A 23261-nucleotide genomic window follows, 5' to 3' on the forward strand; every position below is an offset into this window, starting at 1 on the left:
TCGCCATGAATCGTCCCATCCAACGAAAATTAATAACTGTTTCCTCCTGTCAGGTGAACATGTAGACAATAATTCACGAAAGTATTTCGGCATTTACCATAGAAAATTGTTATGTCCATATTATATGCGTCGTATAAAACATCTTGAAATTTCATTAGCTCTAACGAGATACGACTGTTATAACTATGTTAGTAAAATGTAAAAGCGTAAACGTAAATGTAAAAAAAAAATATATATATATATATATGTAGCAAAAAATTATATACAACGTGAGGGTCTATCTTGGAAATATAATAAAAATGATCTCGATGAATATTTAAGCTTATTGAACAGTCCGAATGAACAGTCTGTGTACGATTATTCAACAGTTACGAGAACAACGCGTAATACGTATTTCAATTCGTTATTTTATTCCAAATTGATATTTGTATCACAAAACCTAGTGTTAACTTTGTTTGTAGTTTGTAATTCGAGATGCATGAAATGCAACTTGGTTCCGTATTTACATCGAATCTGAAACTCCTCATTGCGTTAGGGTCTATCGATAAATAACTTGATTACATCTTGGGAATATATCCGATAGTTTATAATAGTGTAAAGCTGTTATCAACGTTTCCTTTAAGATATGAACATCGAAGACAATTTCTTTGATCTATTATACACAATCAGTGTGAAAAACACGCTAAAAGATACATAAGAGAAACAAATGTATAGAATGATTTTAAAACTGACAAATTATTTCGTTGATAAAACTTGATACGGTGTAGCCCTGTGTTTACACATATGTATGTATATCAATTCACACAATTACTGAAATAATATCAAGCTGTTTAAGTCATTATTATAGCCCTGTTTATTGTACCAGATAAGATTTATTTTTTTTTTTTGCGTCTTAGACTAATACGAATAAAATATTCTGTTGTAAAGAGAGGCAATGGCACTCGATAGTTTTTCCATAAGGCAGTTAACCAACAAACGATTAATTATTGACCGCCCGGATTCTTCTCTAGTCGAATGACTAGGAAAATGGAGACAACGAACAGAACGGTAACAGTAATAAACCCTTTGCTTTGGTCAATTTACATCGCGGTTCGTTCGCTCGTCGTAGATCGAGGTGAACTCGACACACCGGCAAAAACGTGCATACAATCGGAACGCCCTCGAGTCATAGCCGATCTGATTACCAGGTCGTTAATTACGACGATAATTAGCGATCGGTACCGTGAAATTTGTTGACTTACTCATCGTTGAATCAGAATGATCGAGCATCGCAAAACGCGAACGAAACACCTATTGCTTTTAATCTTGTTTTCCGCTACAAATACCTGCCGTCTCGTTTACGATCGCACGTTTTTATAAATTAATTTTTCATCCGACTGTCGCACGCCGATCCATCTTGCTCTCTTTCTGCTATTATTAATTTCTTTGAAAGAGAAGAAATGATAACGCGGTTAATTGAACGTAAAACGATTAAATGGTGCAGAACAGAATAACGTTTACAATGGGAGGAAAATCAATGAGAAACTGGCTGGCAGCACTATAAAAGCGTATATGATCAACGATTAAATAATTTCAAATGAAATGTTGGTGATTCGCGAGTTACATGAGAAACGGAGTTCCAACCGTTTTGTCGAGAATATTCGATCGTCGAGTTGACTTAAAGAGGACATCAGCGTGCCATGATTGCGTTGCAAAGTGGACATCGTGAAACACCGATAACGGTCCGACCTAATTGGTTAATGATGTGCTCCGTCGAAATCTGCGCCTTTGCTTTCAGTCGTGTGAAAATTCTGAACGATTTCTAGGCCGGCTGACACGCTTCGTTTAACGGCTTTACGAACAACCAAAGTAGGATAACACTGTTACCAAAACGGTAAAACACTGGATGGCACATTGTAGCTAAATAATTCGGGAATTATTTAATTCCGACGCAAATTTAACAGCAATGCTTCCTTGAGAAAGTAATTTACGTCTAAACCAAGCAATTGCGATAGTGCTATTGTTTATCTTCTTCTTTCGGACAATTAAATATTTTTAATGATAATTACATTAAATAGTTTAGACAATTATTTTAATTTCATGAAATTATAGAATCTAAGTAAAAGAAATAGCGACGAAAGTGAGTGCTCTAGAAATCTAATACCCTACACCATTTCTTTTATATCATGATTCACGAAACATTAAAATCCTTAAAAATCACATTAACGGCTCTATCTACGTGAATAGAATGTGGAATTTGAAAAGAAAATCTGGCCCTTTGATTGCAGCCCTGCGAGAACCCGAACGATTTCCGGGCAGAGCAATGTGCCGTGTTTGACGACGTGCCATATAGTGGACAACTGCTGAAATGGTATCCACATTACGACCCAAGCAGACCGTGTGCTTTGATCTGCCGTGGCGAACAATCGCTGGAGAACACCGGGAGCCGGCTAAGACAGGAAACGTCCGTCGAAAAGACTCTGCCGCGTGATGCCACCGACGCCTTGCAGTTCGATAGCGAAGAAACAATCGTGGTCCAGCTGGCGGACAAGGTAGAGGATGGCACCAAGTGCTACGCTGATGACAGCATGGATGTTTGCATCAGTGGTGAATGCATGGTGAGTCGGAAATCCTTTTTTATATTTCCTTTTTTTTATATTCAAGATTACAGGAGTAAAACGGTAAGTCATATTTTCCATGTCACAATTTCCAGAGGAAATTGTTACATTTTACAGAGGAAGAATATGCTGTTAATTAATTTTATATTGCCGATCCCTCTCTTTCTTATTTCATGTCTCTGTTACATATTAAACATGCATATGTATATGTATATGCTCGCCACTTTCTTAGAGATTTGAAAAATATTGTGTTATTGGTTTGCTGTGAAAATTCATAAATTTATCAGTTATTTCTAGGAGATTTTCATCTTCGAATAAGCCTTTCTCCAAATTTTCTAAATACGTTTCTGGCTGTGACGTAGCATTGAAATTAGACAATCAACAAACATGTATCGCTTATTTGTAATATGTACACGTACTTTATCTTACTAGAAACAATAATTATTACGGTATTACAGTGTGAGTGATAGCTATGTAAATAATTGTCTATAAAATATCTTAAATTAATATTCGCAATGTAATTCGAACCAAACATTTTCGAATAAAGTTAATGAAATATTTGTTTCTTTTAAGTCATAATTAGATTTGTTTCAAAGAAAAATGTTGTCCGGTACAGCTTGTTAATTTTACTCTGCAAAACAGAGGAGAGAGAGAGCAACAGAGTTTCGTTTAGTTAGAATCCAATTTGATAAGTGAGTCGTGGTTCATTCGATTCGAAGGAAGTTGGCGCCAGCGTAACCGGAAACGTTTATCTCCCGGGAGAGAGCAATTTTTGCGCCGTGTCAGTATCCCTTCCGGTGCGCCATATTTTGTACTTTGCACGGAAGTTTGCGAGTTCAGCCTGCCAAACCGCACTCCATCCAATCTTGTGTTTTACGCACGCCCGAGTGCGATTTCTGGCTCGCGTTTAATCGAGCATAGTGCAACGCGGCATGAAAGTGTAGCGGTAGAAATTCAATTACACGAATTAATTGAAAAATATCTGGAAGAAGGGTCGAGGAACGGCGGAAACGGCAGCGTAAAAAAGAAGCAAGAAAACAATCAACATTTTGACGCCAACTTGGGAAATTCACGAAATTAATTGGTTTACTCGGTTTGTCAAAATAAGTCTATGTAAATAATTCAGAATAATCTTGCGATGAATATTTAAGAAGAAAGTTACCGGGTGAGTTGTTCTACTGCTTGTAGAAATGCCTGTGGTTAAATTGCAGTATATAAATTATTCTCAGAATTAGTTTAGAAATAATCTTGCACGATAAAAGTATGCACTTTTGTACTGTGCAATTCGTAGCATCGACCGCGAATGAATATCAATCGCGCAGCATCATTATTAATTTAGACAAGATGAAGATCGTAATTTATAATTTATTAAAATAACGTTATAAATTTCCATTACTCCGTTTGTCTTCTTTATGTCTCTTTTTATGTTCTTTTTTCTTCTTTTCTTTTTTTACATAGAACAAAACAATTAAATAGCTTATAATTTAGAAAATTGGTATAGCGTTAGCAATTTGTGACTCATAAAGTTCAGTTAACGATATCGATGGAAATGTGCAAGAGGGTGTCTAAGATCATTGAGATTCGTTCGAAGACGCGATAAACGCAAACCATCCGAATGACGTGCACACTAGAAATTTCTGTTATCGATCGTTTTATTCTCTGTCAATATTTGACGCAATTCGTTCGGACCAAATGAAAACTTCGTTTTGTTACTAAATTAACGCGCGTTACAATCTTTAAATTAATTAACAATAATGGACAACTCCGGCACGCTTATTACATTTTATTAAATTTATTGCAAACAAATTATCCTCCCGTGTCGTGTAATTTCGTAACAGATGAACTACGCTGAAAATAATCACGGACTCGTCCGGATACGTTTATATTGCGTCAATAACGTGGCTGACTTTTTAAGCATTACGTTCGTTCGATGAAAATACCTCTGTATACGCGTTTTGGGAATTAAACAATCGGTAACGTGGGTTTGTTTATCATATTTCGTTACAATAATCTCACGATACCAATGACGTTCTCGCTTCGAATATTATTTAGGCTATGCGGAACATTAGCGAATGCTATATCAATATTTAACATAAATACGATGCATTTGTATACATATTGAAACAGCTTATTTACTCATGGATATTCAGTGTAGCCAATGAATAATGCTATTGTTAATTAAAGATTCCTCCGGCATTGATAATTAGTGTATATAGAGTAACATTAAAAATGGTTTCACCTCTTAAAACTCTGTCTACATGCTGGCTTATTCTATGTTTAATCCTACACAAATTAAATTAATCGATAAGGAAATAATGGTAGCCCCGACATATATTTTCTATATGTGACTCAATTAATAATATATTAATGATATATACACATATAATAACAACGATTGATTTAACAAACAGCGTATTGTGTACATAATTTATTAATGGAAATCAGTTGATTTTATCATTGGTCAGTCCTCAAAAATAGACGTAAATGGAGATCAGTGATATAGGCTTATCACTGGTCAGACATATAAAGTCGCGGTCTACAATATGCATCGACCGATTCGATGAATAACCAATTCAATTTCCAAGGGAATTTCAGCGGGATAATTTTCAAAATACCGCAACGAATCGTGACACCGATAGCACTTATAAATAAAATACCGATCTTTTCCTCGGAAACGGCTAGTACACAGAGAAAAAAGGCGTTTTTACTGGCCGTTTAATGTTGCATACGCTCGTAGCGAAACTCGATAAAATTTTGAAGGTTTCATTTGCAAGTTTTATCATGCCATTAATATGCGTTTAAAATACTCGTGTGCACGCAGGTGAATGCGCGGACAAACAATACTTATTACGTTCAAAGCTGACTTCGTTTATACGCGAGATACGGATGTCTTTGAAATTCGTACAGAGAGATTTTAGATTTCGTTCCACGAAACCGTACATTTTCTGAAGCACTTTGGAAACGCGATACAACAAAGAGAACGAAAGATCGAGGTACATTTATCAAAAAACGAACGATCCAAATTCCGGTTGTAATACGATGTAAAGCAAAAAACACATACGCCATTTTTGAATTATTTCCATATTTAAATAGATATTTGCATTTTTTAACGAGCTCCACATTTTCACCAAAGAAAGTAGAAAAATAGTCGCTTTTATTCGACCAAACAACCATTATCTGTCCGTTCATCCGCGTCTCGTCTTTCGTTTCAAAATGATTTCCACTTCCTAATTTATATTCGCAGCCTAGAAATTTCAGAAGCGAGCCGACTAACGCATAATTAATTAAAGGAAGAGATCAGACTTTTAAATATGCGATCGTAGTCCCGGCCCTTGGCTCGAGATTACGCTGAAAACGTCGGTTAAGAATTAAGTCGCAATTGCTGCATCCCTTGTCGAAACTTGGCAAGGAAGAAGAAAGTTCCGGCGGAAACTCGTGACCGGAGAAATTTACTTAGGTAGAGCATACAGTGTGCCCTTTATTCGCCTAAATCTCTCTCTCTCTCTCTCCCTCTCTCCCTCTCTCCCTCCCTCCCTCTCTTCTTTGCTGTATTTTCCTCCGTACTCGGCTCGTACGAAACATGTTTATAACTTTTGGTTTTAAATCCTTGTAATTGTACACAACCACGTTTTTCCTCGGCGGAGGGAAATGCGAGCTAACGAGGCGTCGTTGTCCGCCCGTCTTCGACCAATATTTACCATGGGTGCGTCGAGATGCCCGCACTTCTCGTCCATTAAGTTAATTCGATCTTACTTTACACCGTTGACGACTTTGTGTACCGAGAGGCAAGCCACGTCGAGAGAGGGCTACTTTCGTCGATTAACCCCTTAAGTAGTCGCTGCCTGTCTTAAGTCTGAGAACGCTAACACCAGGTGACGTACACTAATATTGATGTTGTTTATCGTTTCATCTAGCAAATTAAACACCATCGACCTGCTTCGTCTAAAGATATCGCCGTGTTACGAAATTCTTTCTTGAAGAACTTTCGTTGATTAAAAAGCCGAAAATTTTCAATAAGAATTTTTTAAACGTAACGTATTCAACAAAAAGGAGATTAAACGTGGCTTCATGCCACTGAAACATCTTTTATCGATCTCTACATTTTCTTATAGCATTCGATGAGTAGTATCATCCTTTGTTCTTTTGTATTTTTTCTTTGTTTCTTTGTATTTAATACACATATAATTGAGTGTATTCACCACGTATATACCAAAAGTAGAACATTCCTACTATTTTGATTCAATTAGATTAAGATGTCCATATAAGTATATCATCAAATATCATATCAAGAAGTTGAAGATTAAGTTGAGGAAGTTGAAATTGAAAAAAAAAAAAAAAAACTAGTGATGTTATATTGAAATTGTCTTTAATGTTAGTTGTCTGTTAGCGTTAGTTGTTTTCTATAATATTATAATCGTGTAGTATTAAGACATACTTCCAATATTAATAAAAATGGAGGATACGATATAGAATAGACGTATATGATGAACTATTACGCACCAAAACCAATAAAATGTGTGTGTATTTAGGACGTGCAAATAAAGATGCACGAACACGAGTACGATAATATAACGGACGATTTGCGTTACAAGTTATCCAAGCGTAGACGTGGAGAAACACGCGAGACGAAACAATTGGAGGAATTTCCGTGGATAGAAGAGAAACTCTAATGAGTCGTGATAGGACAAAAGCGTCGCGCACTTATCGAGCGTGTCCAACGCGAGAGAAGGGAACTGGCCGCCACTTTAATAATGCAAAACTAGGATTTGCGTTTACAGGAGCTCGGTTAGTGCTTAATTACGTGGACCCGTCTGCTGATTAGATATTGTCCTTCCAACTTTGTCGCCACTGTCGTCGCTATGAAATCCCGTTAATTATTTCTTGACACCCTCTTAGACTTACTCTCGAATCGTCTCTACTTGCCTAGTTTCTTCATCTACTCTCCGATAGTTTTTATCTGATTAGCGCTTATAGGGTTTGCTCGATCAAATTGTAATAAAATTCGATAATTTTATTAAAAAAAAGGAAGAATATCTATCGAAAGTAAAGTTTCTTTTGGTTAAATTTCGTTTTAAGACATTTAAGAAAGATTATTCGAGCGCAGTACAAAGCTCTTCGTACCCGTTCTGTTTTGTTCTAGGTACACGGAGAAAGGTACACGGAGAAATTAGCGATATATAAGCGGTTCAGTGGTTCCGCGATAAATTCCATCGTTTCAGTGAAACCGGCTAGAATAAGGCGGACAAAGTGATCGAGTCCGTCTGCAGCCGGAAAATCCCATTCTCCGGGAAACTATGTTAAAAGGCAGAAACGAGTGTAGAGAAAAGAAGGTCTGGGATGGGGTTGGATGGGATAGTGGAGCGATGAGGGTGGAAACTCGCGGCGGGGAAAAGGGTGTATTGAGCGTAATGGGCTAACTCCGGTGGATGGTGTACCGACTGCCGAATGGAACCTTGAAAGCCGGTTTGAATAATTGAACGCCAGTCAAATTTACGTAACGAAATAGCCGAGAGACGGAAAGTCGCGGAAATCGTCGATTTACCTTTCGACCAGGATCTTGTTATCTAACGATAGGGTAAAAGAAGAATTGTGAGCGATTTTATTTTGTTTTATAAGAGTAATAGGTAAATATTAAACAATCTATATCGCCTTTCAAAAGTATCTCTAGATATTTGCTTATTTTTGACAATATGCTTGTTCAATTATAGAATGATGATTTTATTCTTTACAGTCATCATAACTAACGTATGAGACGGTATATTATGATTCGATTAAACCTTTTGATTTTTAAACAACGATATGCAGTAATAAAACTCGCGGTTATAACTTTATTCTTTATCTTCAAATCGATCAATTTTTTTTAATAATAACTCAAATTAATGAACGCCTTCTATACCAGTGATACTTAGACATTAAATGTATGTGTAGTAATTAGTCAAATATATTATTGCCACGTTTCTTAGTAGATATTTTAGATTTACAGTATGATAGTTTCATAAGTAGTAAATATTTCCTCTAATTATTAATTTATCATTAATTTATATCCTTTGCAAAATTTCATATCCTTTTACCATAATTCGACCAAAATGTTCGATTACTTTTACCGAATATTAGTAACGTATATTAAAGTCTATAACGATGCCGGAAGATAATCGCCTGTTTTTTCTTTACTAACGTTTATCAAACGAATTCCATCAAAAGAAGCACCATTACAGTTAATTTATTCGCAAGTTGGTCCATGGAACGCAAAGAATCCACTAGTGTTTCGAAATGAGTACTCATATTCTCGCAGCTCATAAACGGCCATTGGCGAGATATTTACTGGATTTAAAGGTATTATTTGCACGGATCGAGCGAGTATAGTCAGCACTACGAGAGAAAAAGAAAGGGGGAGATGAAGATCGTCGGGGCGCCGTTAAGTTCCACGATATTTCATTTCGCACACCCGACGCGACTGGCTGGCCGTTTCTCTTGGCTTGTTTACCTAGAGAAATAACCGGTTGCTTCGATGGTCCTATCCTTCAATTACGGGGCTCCGCTGCAGGTTTCCACTTCTCGAGCAAAGTAAACCTAATCCTGAGCGCCCGTATTGTGTGTCTCTTCCGTTCTGTTTGCGCGCGCGCGCCCGTGTACTGTGGACACAGTGGCGTGCTCACGGGCGCACAAGTATATGTGAATATGGCACGTGTCCGCATGTGACCTGTCCCTTTCACATTTGTCGCTGACAGGGTTTAAAAATCGTCGTACATCGTTTGAAATTCAGCAACTAAAAGGGAATCTCTATGAATCTTTTAAACACTGAAAATGGGTTTCGAAATAAGAGTCATTTTCAATTTACTAACTTTGTCTTTATCTAGCTTTTCTCTTCTTCGCGCCACTTCAGAAATCATATTAACACCTTCCCGAATGCTAATGAAGTATTAATGAATGTGTAGCAAATTAGCAAGTAGTGCGAGTAAGTGTCATAATTGGCGATACACGCGTTTTTAACACGCGTAATAAACAGTTGCACGAAATTTTTCCACCTCTCAGATATGCTGCGTCCAATATGAAAGTGGCATACGTTGAAATCTTTTCATTAAAATGATAACAAGTATGCGATACTTGCTTCCATTTGAAGCTTCCGTTAGAAAAAGAGAAAATTACAAGTCTTGGTATTGTGGCATGCGTTCGCTCGATTAAAAAACCGCTCTTTGAATAACGAGTCCCGAGATCCTATTTCGTAAGCGGGGTTAACAGCCAAACCGTCAGAATGGGAAAAATAAAGGGAACAAAAATAGAGGGAAAAAACGAGGAACGTTGTTTCGACGTGTTGCTAAAATCGCGTATCCCAAATTTAAACTCTATTCGAACTCCCAGTGGTGTACTCGAGGCTGACCTCCTATACAAGTATATAATGGATGCACATGTGCATCGGTGCATCGGTGCATAGAGCGAAGAAAGGTCGCGGAACGAATCCGACCTCGTGTAAAATTAAATCTCAATTCGTCCTAGCGGTATCGCGAACGCGGTCTATTCGATTTCTCGAGACTGTTCGATGTTTTTTCTTCTTTCACTTTTTTTAAACAGAAGTTGTAATGCTATTCAGTGGCTCCGTTAAATCGTAGTTCGCGCGAGCGAATAAATTCCACTGACTTTAAGTTCTCCCCTTTACTCTTTTATTCGTTTCTTTCCTTATTTCTCTCCTTTAAATTTTGTTTTCCTTCCTTGTTTCACTTTGCTCTCTTCTCCCTTTTATCGTTTTTTCCCCGTCGAGAAACATGATTCACCAAAGTTACTTTCTACGCGAATTTCGCGAACGGAATGGCGCCTTCCAACTGTCGAAGAATTCCCGCTGAAGTGGAAATGCTGTTTCTAAATGCTGGCGAACGGCGAACGTGCTCCCGATGAAAAGACGCGAGCAACGTTGCACGAGCTCTCGCTTAAGTAAGACAGCGGATTGACAGAATTTTTTGAAAAATTCTACCGCATCGCTGTTGCGATTGGATATTAGCCAATATTAGACGATCGTTAAGAAGAAATACACAAACACATGGAGAAAACGTGAAAATTGGAATAACACAGAAAACGATCCACTAATTATCCTCAATAGTAATATATGGGTATCTGTATGTTACTATTTAGAATTCGATCGATACAACAAGAAGACAAACGGTCGAAGAAAATGTTTTGATATGGCTTGACAAAATCTTTGATCGTCCCATCTCACCGTGGCAGTTGATCGTTCTTAGGATCTCGTTAGGCTCGTGCCTCTCCTTTTTACGCACTATTCCATTTACATATATCCTTCCTCGTCTCGACTCTCTTTCACCTGACATCTTTGCCACCAGTTTGGTTCGCTCTTCTCGCCCGGATAAGGGATGAATAATGTACTTCCCGACCTCGGAGCAAACCACCATGCCGCCTGAATGACAAATCAGTTTGCCGTCCGAGCCAGGTCACGAATCGATGTCAGCTTCTCTCGTTCGCATCTTCTTTTTTCTTTCTTCTTCTTTTTCTTCTTCTTTTCCTTCTTCTCCTTGCTTCTTCCCTCTTGCTTGTTCCCTCTTGCTTGTTCCCTCTTGCTTGTTCCCTCTTGCTTCTTCCCTCTTGCTTGTTCCCTCTTGCTTCTTGCATCTTGCTTCTTACCTCTTGCTTCTTCCCTCTTGCTTCTTTCCTCTTCCTCCTTCCCTCTTCCTGAAAGGTGCTACTGCATTTGTACTGTACGTTCGAACTGTGCACCAGGCAACCATATTCAGATTATGCAGAGTGACATCCACCGCCCTTCTTTTCGTTTCATTGATTAATCTTTTACGGTTTAGCGCTTGATACTCGAGTTCCATGACACCTTTTATCGTTCCGTTCTGCCTTCTATTTATGTTTGACAGGATAGGAGGTATACATCGTTGAGCGACGTATACGTGTCTTATTTCCTCTTTCGAGGGGAAAGGAAGAATTCTGGATCAAAACACGTTATGGATCACCGAGTCGAAATTTGTTTCGCGTTACAACCAACCTGGTATCAGGAGACTGAGTTAAAGTTCTAGTTTATTGCAAATCGAAGTTGCTCCCAGGGGTGCGTGACATAGCGCGGGATCGTCTTTAGATTATGCGCCCTCCAGGACCAATGCTTCTACTTGGTATAAAACGGGGACTTAGCACGAACCCTTAGAGTTCAAGTACTGATTTACTGTCTATTTGTCGTTACCCACTTGATTACACGTTAAATCCCGAAATCTAAATGCAGACGAAATTTATCCACGTTCAGATTTATTCATTTATTTGCATAATATTTATCGGAAAATAATTAAAAGAAAATATTGTGGAGCTTGATCATATAACGCGAGATGTACGTTTCATGTTACAGAAAGTGTTACATGAACGACGTGAATTATATTAGTTCATGTAGAAGAAATAGATCTTTATATTTTTTTATATCTAGACCGCGGATATTTTTGGAAATTTATATTTTTATGAACATAAGTAAAAAACTGAAAACACGTACTAAATCTTCTAACAACTACTTTACCTTGAACGCTTTATATATTTTTGCATATTCTCTATGTTTTGATAAGTTTAAATATTTGCAATTTACTTATGATTATTAGCTCCTATAAACAAGAAACAAGTATTGCATTGCCAGAAAAGATGAAAAAACTCTGCCAAATTTATCTCGCGCGTTATATGGGTGTGTTTCTTATACTCTATAAACACTGTTACAATATTTTATTAACGCTAACTTCATCATTAGACGGAGTAATTTCTTTATTAACCTTTATTATTTATTAACCCCGCATAAAAATATAAGAAAGAACATCATCGCCAATAATATTAACAGATTCAATAAAGACGATAAGAAGCACAATAATCTAGAGAAAGGTCTATGATAACATGATTTTATCAACAGTATAAACCTATAAATTAATATTTTCAGTCAATTGCACACAGCACGAATAACATTAAGCAACTTTCTAAACGCTAATCGAAAGAGAAACATTTGGTAAAAGAACGACGAACAGTTCTATTAACGAAGGCGGGGTGTTCTCTGTTTCAGAAAGTCGGCTGCGACCTGCGAGTCGGCAGCAACAAGAACACGGACCCGTGCGGCGTGTGCGGCGGAAACGGGTCGAGCTGCCAATCGCGATACTCGTGGAGTTTGGAATCGATATCCGCCTGCTCGAAATCATGCGGCGGAGGTGAGTGGTTGGTTACGAAGTTCATTCGGTTGAAGCACTTACAATTAGTTCACCGGGAGGTAGTCCATTTACATCGACGCTGGGAGCAATGAATTCTAATGAACTTTGAGCCCGCGAATCGTCGAACGTTCCTCGGCACTTTTGCCGAAATTAATAACGGCTACTTAGACCGGTTGATTTCTCCTTGCTATCATAACGTTACGCTTTGCATTCAGATTGCTGTCCTCCTTGACACTCGAAGTTGGACACTCGAAAAATTTTCTTCCTCGTTGTTTCGTCAAAGAAGGGACGAAATGTACAATAGCTGGCGAAAATGTTTAAATACTTGTCGTAGGAAACTATTTTCAACCATGTATGCGCTGTCTATGTTATGTAGAATATTCTGAAATAGTTAAACTTGTAGAACAAAGATCATCGAAACGATACCCGTTCGATGAAGCCTCATCTTTCATGGACGCTTGAAAAGTCTCTTTATGAAAATATACGAGACCAAATTTAGTCGAATGCAGAGCAAAATCTTGCCACGAACGATAAATCTCTATTTCAGAAACGTAGTGCAATCCTCTTTAAATCTTTATACTATTTTCCACTTTACGAAAACGGTACCGTCGATGTAATTTAAAATGATCATTTTAAACGTTCCATCTCGCGAACGAAAAAATTCATGGAAGAACAAGAAAAACTGAAACATACAAACGCAATCCTCTAAGCTATCCTCGTCTGCAGGAATCTCTAAAGTATTTAAATAATTAATTACCCAGTAGGCCAAAAATATTAATGTTTAATGATATATATATTATACATTTACAATGGTTATTCACGTTGTATGCTAACTTTTTACTAAATATATCGTTTGCGATGAATATCTTGTAATTTCTATGTTCTGATTCGTCACAAATTTTATCAATATGATCGTGACAGTCGTGTCTCATTATAGTGTTAATAAATAAATTTCAAAATATTTTATAGAACGTGGAAGTTATCAATGATATCAATGTTCAAATAAATATTTTCGTGAACCAGCGTACATCGCTATAATTCTCAGCCTTTCCATTGCTGCTCAACATTCTTACTCCACTTTTATTTCCCAAGATAACTGCGAAAAAGACTATCACGAAGCAGATAAGATCACGATATTTTCAAAAAACGTTCCTTCTGCAAGTTATCATCCTTCAGTCGCAAGTTGAAATACGATTTCCGTTTTCCGTCAGGTTTCAAGATCGCAATGGCGGTGTGCAAGACGATCGGTCCGGACGAAAACGTGGTAGACGACAGCTATTGCGATCCGGACAACAAGCCAGAGAAGACCCTGATGCCGTGCAACACGCACCCCTGCACCGCAAAGTGAGTACCTTTCCTGACGTCTGGTGTACGTGTCCGTGTCAAAGAACGTTAAACCGCTGCCGCGGATTTTCGTATCGAGGCGAAGCGTGTGGCTTCAAATGCGCATACGCGGACAAGTACAAAGAGTATTTGACAGATTGTTCGCGGATTTTTCCACGAGTCATGGATGGAGTGCTTGTACGACGCTCGCGGTAGAAAAACCAGTTCCATCGAGGGCGATGTCAATCCTCCACATCTAGATTTCTATTCATTTCTCTTCTACCAATGTCGCCGAGAAAAGAAACTCGATCTGATATTTCTATTCCAGAAATCAATGGCTTTAGATGGGCTGAGGTATTTGAGACGTTGGTCACTCAACTTTTTCCGTTCATTTTCTGTGGAATATAGGATTTAGGACGCAGAATTTGTAATATAAGACGTTCCAGGTTTTTCCAAACTTTACCCGAATGTTCTATGGGAATACGAAAAAGATGTTATATGAACATAAAGTGTTTGAAGATTTGTTAAAAGGTTACAACGAAAACAGAAAATAGAGCAATATCGAAGCCTGCGATATTGTTCAAATTCACGTCGCTTTTTACGATTTACGTGTGAAAACTTTGAGAAAAAATGCATCAGACGAATATTATCACATATAGTAAATTACTACTTTGTAAAACGTAATAATAAATTCAATTTTCTATGTGATCTTTTTCGGTTTTTTTTTTCGGTGGAAACAAGGAGCGTTTTAAAATCGAGTCTGCTTTATATATATTTTTCTTATCTCTATTAGAACTCTAAAATGAAGCTTTAAATAAAATGAAATTTTATAATAAATTTATATTGGAAAATGTTAAGTGTGCCAATACTTTACGACTATTTTAAAAATTCATGGTTCATATTTGGTATATTTAAACTGTAAAGCCGATAGTTATGTTCTACAAAAAAATTCAATAGAGAATCATATTTTTTACAGGTTTACAAAGAATTTTATATGAAAATCCAAGCCGTACCAATACTTCCATTTGCCGCTATCTATGTATATTGCGTTTTGTGATGGATTTAATATATCATACATTGCTGAAATCTTACGTCCAACAGATGAAATATAGAGATTCGCGATTTTTCGAAACGCTGCGCGTCCAAGTAACCTGTACGTTGGACTCAAACCTAGGATCAGAAACTTCATTAAAGCTTTTCTAATCGGCGGGACCCCGGGGTTCGAGATCGAGCGTTTCGGTTTTACGAGCAGACCAGGGAATGTTTGACTCGGGGAGCACGTTCGCGCAGCTGCTCGAAATTCTCGTATTTTCCACGTGCTATTCGTGAAATCGGAACTCCCACTTTTGGGATTAACGCCGGCCAATCTTCCTCTCTGACCAATTTCCTCGCCGTAGCCGCGGACAAAGCAAGCAAGCAGTCCCGATTATTGTTAGACAAGCCGTATCGGTGGTGGTTCTGTAGGTGTGCAACGCGTGCACCGAGCAACCAACGCGCAGAAATGGATATGGTAGCCGTGTAGACTTGCAATACCCGGGCTTGGAAACGATGGGCCGGAGCTTTCAAGCGGACTGAACGGCCATTAGTCGACGGACGTAGCGGGAAAGAGCAAAAGCCCGGCGGGCCTCTTTCTGAAAGAGACTTGGAAAAACAAGCCCCCAGTACCTTTCACCGACGGAGACAAACCCCTTGTTCTACCTCCGCGTCGAAAACACCGATTGCGAACACTTTGGCTAGAATCGTTCGTTGAATATCGAAACGGCTACATATACATATGTATATGTATAGCTACCTTCTTGCAAGCCACGTTGTACAAGTGTTCAGAATAAAGCCTTTCTCGAATATCGTCGAATATTCCGCTGTTTACGATGTTTCACGTTTTATATTCACGTCAAGGTAGTTTTTTGAAAATTATTCGTTCTGCGTTGCCTGTGTATTGTACTATGTACATTATCCTGTATATATGCAACATAGTGAAAACATCGGGTTTAATAAACATACATAATGTACAGAATATAAAATGTATTCGTACGAATTCATGTACATAAGATTTAGTCAGAGATTAGAATTGGATAAAAACAAGATAGATGAGAATACAATCTTATCTATTCTTTAATATAAAACATTTCGTTTTAAAGAAATGACAAAATTGTTTAGATGAAATCTGACTTACATTCTTATGTATGTACGTCTGAAATAAATATTCAGCTTTCAAGTTCCACCATCGAAGTTTCAATAAAGGGACTGCTAATTCTAGAAAATATGTTCATTTAATTACTAGACAATTAATACGTGCGTATATTGCTTAGTGAATTACTATAGTATAGTGAATCAATATATTCACTATAACGATATAATCGTAAAGGAAGTTTATGCTTCGTTAGAATCTTATAAGTTTGGTCCATCTTCATTAACCAATATAAAAAATAACTTGGAAGAAGTACATCTCGACTATTTTTCCGTCTATACGTGCAATATATCCTCCATTTTAGAACACACATTTATACGATATCTGATATCTGCTCATATCCTTCATTTTACATTGCACGCATTTTTCACGTCTTTTTTCCGTAACGTTTTTTAACGTAACGTCGATTCGCATATCGTGGTCGAAGAAACACAGACGATCAGCCTGGAGGAAGTAGAATACTCCGACTGTCGAACAAACAATTCGTCCGGCGATATGGCTGTTTTTCCTGCGAGCCAACGGCTCGCGTCGACATAAAGCGCGCTTCTTCCTCCGGAGATCGCGATCAAAACCGTCGTAAGAGTAACTCCGCGAAACGATCTGCCAGCTATAAAGTACCAACTAGTCGGGACCATCGTCGGATCTGGACGATTCCATGCTCCTGAAAAAGTTATTTAAAGGAATTGCTCGACTTTTATGCGAATCTCCCCACGGTTGTACAAACGACTCCCCGTTCCACTCGATGATGGTTGTTGTATCGCGTTCTCTTCTACGATACGACCCAACACAAGGAAGAAACGAGACAATTTATTTTCTAGAACCCTGGTATTTACCTGTTCCAGTGTGTGCTTTTACCCTTACTTTGCTGTCGTAATTCAGAAATTCGTTGCGATTTATTGATAACTGTAGAAGTTTCTACAATCCGAAATTCAAAAAATTACGAAATTTGGAGAAATTTTCGTCGAGATGTATTTGATTGATACTAAAAGACTTTGGATTTTTATGCGAATTTAAGGTTTTATGGACACAATTTAAAAAAAAAAAAAAAAGAAAAGAAAATAGAACTTGGAGATTCGTTTTACCTATTAAAAATTATAACCAGTACTTTACTTTGGATATTTTAAACACTTTTGTATATTATACATGTATCCTGTGCATCTTTGCATATTTTTTTTTTTGTTTTTTCTCATAAATGCATAAAGAGGATAGATATTATATATTAATGAAAAATTATGAAAAGGATTGTTACAGTATAAGTCATATTTCGGAATGAATTTCAGCAGGGAAACTTATAACGATTGCAATGTTCAAATTCGGTACCCTTTAAACGACGCATGGAACAAAAGACAAATTTATTTCTCTGATTCATAACACGGACGTCCAGGGGGAAGCTGAAACTGTTCGCGATAAAGCGTAACGATCAGACGGGATAACGAGAAGAGAAAGGGAAGGAGAACGTCCCGAGGATATTTTTTCGAAGACACAATCTTAGTTCTTGGAACGATACGGCCTGTTCTTTGTCTGGATAAAGGAAACGGAGGATAAAAAGGAGGCGCTTTAAAGCTTGTTCCCGATGAGAATCATTCTCCAGACTGGCAGACACTACTTCGGCTACCAAGTACAAAAAACTCGCCGCGAACCATTTTTACCGGATATGAAATATAGCATGTAGTTGAAACGAGCACGGTCTTTCCCTTTGTGATCGAAAGTATAACTCGACTTTCTTGTCTAGCTAACTTAAGCTTGTTACCTTGTTGCCGATCCACGTCCATCTCTCTGTCTCTTTCTCTCTCTTTCCATTCCGTTAGCCAGGTGGACAATTAATATTAAACATCTGAAAGATCGAAGACGCGACAATACTTATCGCTGCAATTCGTTTCAAGAAATAACGATGGTATTTGTAAAATACAAAGTATCTTTTTATATAAAAAGTAAAAGATCGCCGTATAGTCGACGGTTTAAGATTTTTCTATTCCATCTATCTACGTACATCGGCATGAAAGAGAATCAATTTTAACGTCCGTTAGATTTATCCCAATTTTAGTGTGAAATTCATTGCACTTGAATAAAAAATATCGCCGTAATTCGACGCCTATTTTCATTGAAATTTCAAGAACAGAATATAACAAAGCTGACTGTAGCACAGTATTTGAAGAAAAATACGTTGTCATCCCATAAATGGAAACGAATTTTTTCGCCTCTGACGCCACAATATTTCTCGTTTCAAGCGTGAATTCGCACTCGCGCGTTTCAAAACGGCCAACTCGTCTCAGAGGGAAACGGAAAGGGTGCTTTTTACTCGCTTCAGTCGTGCGTGGCGAAGCGTCGCGAAACGAACCTTTCCCTAATGCTCCAGAAATTTGTCCGGATTTAGCCTTGTACCACGGTCGTTTCGTTTTATTTCGCCTCGATTTCCAGAGCAAAGACACGCAAAGTGTCAAGAACACAGAACGTTCGCTGAAGCTAAATTATGAAAATTTTCGTCAAGTCGTCCCCGGGTCGCTGTTTAACGTTATTATATGCAGCCAGACCAGAGCAAACTTCGCCACTTGGATGATGCACGTAGCCAAGAACTACGGTTAATGCTGCACCAACCAGAATCTCGAGTGGCTCGGGTTACTTGAACTACCGTTTAACTTTCCACAAGAGGCGAATCACGCAACTGATTCGCGCCACATTTTCCTCTTTAACGTTGTTCGATCTTATGAGGATGCTTCTCGAACACGAGCAAATACCAGCCAAGATAATTGATCGATTTAGTAAGGTGTTTTGTTCGTACACAATACATACACTAGCTGACAAAAGCATTTGGACAATTACGACAGAAAAATTGTGTTGGTAAAATCGTCTTAGGATTCCATCGAACGTTTCTCGAGTAGAGTCATAAGTCTAAAATGCGTTCGATAAAGTGGTTCACGAAATAATGTCACAATCCGTCGTAATTGGACCATGAATAATTTAACGAACGTCGTTGTTCGTTAATCGGGGATATTTGTGTTGCGAAAACGAAGGAACGTAACGATTGATCGTGAATTCGAGGTTGAAAAATCAAAACGAGGAGAGCCGATAGCAACGTTAACGGCCACAACGGTTAATAAATCACTGAGTGGAGTGGGCCTCGTCAACATTAAATTGGTGCTAATTGGCCAGGCCGAGAATTTAGTTTAATTCGATTCAGCCAGGCCGGGCAAGTGGTCGACGTTTCAGCTATCCCCCAGGAGAACCGGGATTTCTAAACCGCTGCCTACCCGCAACTGTGTATTAAGCCACTGAATACTTCAGCGGCTATTATTCTATGTCGTGCTAGGGATACAGGCCCAATTAAATTCCATTAAGCGTTTTCCGGAACATTTGACGATTAATCTCACGATCCGGCTACTAACATCGATCGACCAGAATCGTGTACAGAGTCTGGCTATATAATCTGTGCAGGCTAAGAGAGGGGTAATTAAACATGGTGGTTGATGGTTTCGTGTTATAGGCACAGGGAAAACGTGAACACGTATTGTATTTTGGTTTAGAGAAAATTATCAAGATGTTCAATTAAAGTGATAGTTTAAATTAAAAAAGATAATTTTCTACCACCGAGCAGAAATAAGGAAGAAAAATTCATAATTACGATTGAAAAATTTGTGAAATTTTTTCAGACAAATTTTCAATATTGCTGGTATATTGTATCTGTAGGAGAAAGTTCTAAAAAATAAACAGGACCTGATGAAAATAAAATAAGAATAAATAACTATGTTTCGGTCTTAAGAAAAATGAACGCTAATTTTCTCAAAGGCACTTACGTAGTTTTAGTGATCGTAAATGTTCATACAATACATTGAAGATCAAGGGATCCATAAGATAGAGTATGTCACGCCTCGTTCCATTAGCTAATAACTAATCGTGTGAATAGTCAACAGATCTGGTATTATCAGTAAACTGCAGATGTTTATGCATTTATTGGGAATTCGAAGGTATAAAAATCTAGAAAAATATTCACTTAACTCTCGTTTCATTTGGTATATATTTATGAAACTATGAATTGGCATAAACGTGCACAAATCTAATTATCGATTAGTCTTTCAGTTGCATTTAAAAAAGTTATTCGACTAGAAAAATAAACCATAAACCATAAAAGATTATAAAGAGTAAAATAATCTATGATTTTAGGAATAAATAAAAAATAAATAAAATCTTACAAAAACAATCAACATATTAAAATACAAGATTTATTAAATGTAAAAACGTTATCGATCACTGGGCACGATCTTGTCAAGATAGAGTCGCGAACGTGTTAATACGTTTCATTTAGCCCTTGTAATAAATAAAAGCTAAAAAGCTTGGAAAGGAATTGGAACATTTTTATCAGATGGTACACGTACTATGGAACATTTACTTTCTTGGAATTACAGTGGCTTTTATGCTCAAACAACGACAGAGAAAATAACCGCCAAGCTAGGTGGACGTATCGGGACCAGCTTACACGTATTACAACGAGAGCAACGCAGTTCGCCGCGTATCGAGCAAAACTTTCATGTTAGCGACGATCGATGGATTCGTCTGGTGACTTGCAAACACTTTTGCCTCGAAAACACGCGATGTAGCGGAAATTGAAAAAGTCCACGGCGATTAGCGTTCCTTCGGTTGCATTTTTCCGGCTTCTATCCATTATCATTTCTCGAATCAAGCAATGTTTCCTTTCTTAAAAAGTTTATTAAATCGTATTTTGAACGATTCACTAAAATAAAACTATTTCTATTAAACTACAATAAAAATAACTTTGGAGATTCAAAAGTATTTACTTGTTATTGTTTAGTGTTGTGTCAGTTTGTTAATTTTAAATTACAGCATGTTCGATATCGATCGGTTATTATCTGAAAATACCTATCCTCTCCAATCGGCAAATTCATCGAACGTGTCGAAAGTAACTTGGACGAGGAAAAAGCTTTCATCGCAGAAATAGCCAGCAATTAACTTGGTGTTGTAAATATCGATCTTCGATCGATGGTGCTCTCATCTCGGATTTGTACGCAAGCTGTTTCAACGATGAGCATCCCGGGATCTGATTGCGGTATCGAAGATGACTTCCGGTTGAACGAAAACCTCGTCGAAGGGAAAGCTCTCCATTTTAATTCAGCTATTGAATCTTTTTTTCAAGCGGTTTCGAAGCGCTCGCGGAAACTATGCAATTCGAATCGGGAATTTTTTCTATCGAAGATACTTTGAAGAAACCTCTTTCCATAAAATCGATATTCTTAATATTTTTAATATTCGTCAGAAGAAACAGCAATATGATGCTTTGATCTTACATACGAACGTGGAACGTTATGTATGTGACAGGCCTAGATTTCTACTATACAGTTAGACTGGCGTTTCAATTGATTCTTTTTACGTTTCTAGATGGGTAGCCGGCGAATGGAGCGTGTGCAGCGCTAGTTGCGGAGGTGGATCGAGGACCAGAACCATTTTCTGTACCGAGGAAAACGGCAATGAAACTACGAAGGTAAATAAGAACTGAGATAAAGATAATTTAAATACGCGGAATTCTTTTATATTAAATCCCAGGGTTTTCGCTCGGATATCCTCCGCTTCTTTCCATGAGAAACGCACTATGGCGAGCGTTCTCCAGACTAACGTCAGAAGAAGCGAAACGGAACGAAAACGTCGCCAGGCGAAAGAAAGATCGATCAGATTTTATTTTCATTGTATTATACGTAACCGCGTAACCGGAATTCTATTCGGTTTCTTGGGAAAGTTGAACGTTTTCCGGGTTTAGTCGTGTCTAGTCCGCGGGATTTATGTTTACGAAATATACTTTGCATGTAGAATCGGGACCGTGCCAACGATAACGATAATATAATCGAAAATTCGCTCCATTTTATCGTTGGAATTTCCCATTGCTGTATCGACTATTTTTACGGCTCGTAATTCCTCGTTTCACGCCGATCTCGCTAATATAAATCTCAGGCTTTACACCCGACACAAATATAATTAATAATTTCATTCGTCTTTGAGACTTTACTTTACTTTGACTTTGAGACAGTGTTCGCAACACGATCTCTGCTAGAATTGTCACAGAGATACATGTCTATCCATCCATCCGTCTGTCCATTCTGGTGCCTACGACAACCTGGCAAAACCCACGAACCCTAACCTAGTTCGGTTCGTTTAAACTGCAAGGGCCGTTCGCGGTTCTCTGTCAACCACCGTAAAATCCTCTCATCCGAGGCTCGACAAGAGCAGCCGGGAGCACACGTACACGTTGAAAATACGTATGGTTAGACACGACGTATCGTGCACCACGAGGATTTGCATCTTCTTCTATGCTGATCCCACTGTGTTATACCTGAGCAATGAGTAGATGATTCTCTTAGCGGTAATATGGAACATAATAGGCGCGATATAAGCACGTTATACGTATTTGCTAGAATATCCAATTATTCGGATAACATAGTTTGATAAATATTAGAATTACTGAAAAATCATGACACAAAATATATTGCAAATGTAAAAATATTGCAAATCTACAAAGTTTTTATAACAAGTTACAAATTTTGTCCACAAAATAATTTCGTATCAGATATTTGATATAAAATAATGTTGCCAGAAAAGGTATATCTTTTTTTTACACATTGAATCAGATAAAAGATTCAAGTCTTTATTGTTGCAGCTGCCTGACCACAAGTGTAGCAGCACGCACAAGCCCCGTAACCAAGAAACTTGCAATACCATCTCTTGTCCCATGTGGGAGACCAATAAATGGAGCGAGGTGAGTACAAGACAATCTCAGGTACCGGAACTGCGACCCTCGCGCGCCAACATGCCGTGAACATGCAAAACGAGCAGGAGGAGTGATACCGGTGCAGACAGACCAAAGTCATTCGCGTGATGGTGGAATTCAGGGCTCCACGAGATGCCACGAGGAAAGCAGTATTTATTACCACCTAGTGTGACGGTCTTTCGACCTACAGGGGGTTGCGCCAGAGCAGT

General features: G+C 38.0%; 1 protein-coding gene across 1 annotated transcript in view; it reads left to right on the forward strand.

Annotated features, from left to right (window-relative positions):
- The window catches only part of LOC132911012 (protein madd-4-like), a 104703-nt gene that overhangs the window by 61667 nt on the left and 19775 nt on the right, over window positions 1–23261 (forward strand). Inside the window, exons 4-8 of the mRNA XM_060967298.1 lie at window positions 2268–2597; window positions 12631–12772; window positions 13984–14116; window positions 21672–21774; window positions 22942–23040. Coding sequence (XP_060823281.1) covers window positions 2568–2597; window positions 12631–12772; window positions 13984–14116; window positions 21672–21774; window positions 22942–23040 — 507 coding nt within the window. The 5' untranslated portion in view covers window positions 2268–2567. The remainder of the gene's footprint in view (window positions 1–2267; window positions 2598–12630; window positions 12773–13983; window positions 14117–21671; window positions 21775–22941; window positions 23041–23261) is intronic.

Source organism: Bombus pascuorum, chromosome 9, assembly GCF_905332965.1.
Source record: "Bombus pascuorum chromosome 9, iyBomPasc1.1, whole genome shotgun sequence".
Lineage (NCBI taxonomy): Eukaryota > Metazoa > Arthropoda > Insecta > Hymenoptera > Apidae > Bombus > Bombus pascuorum.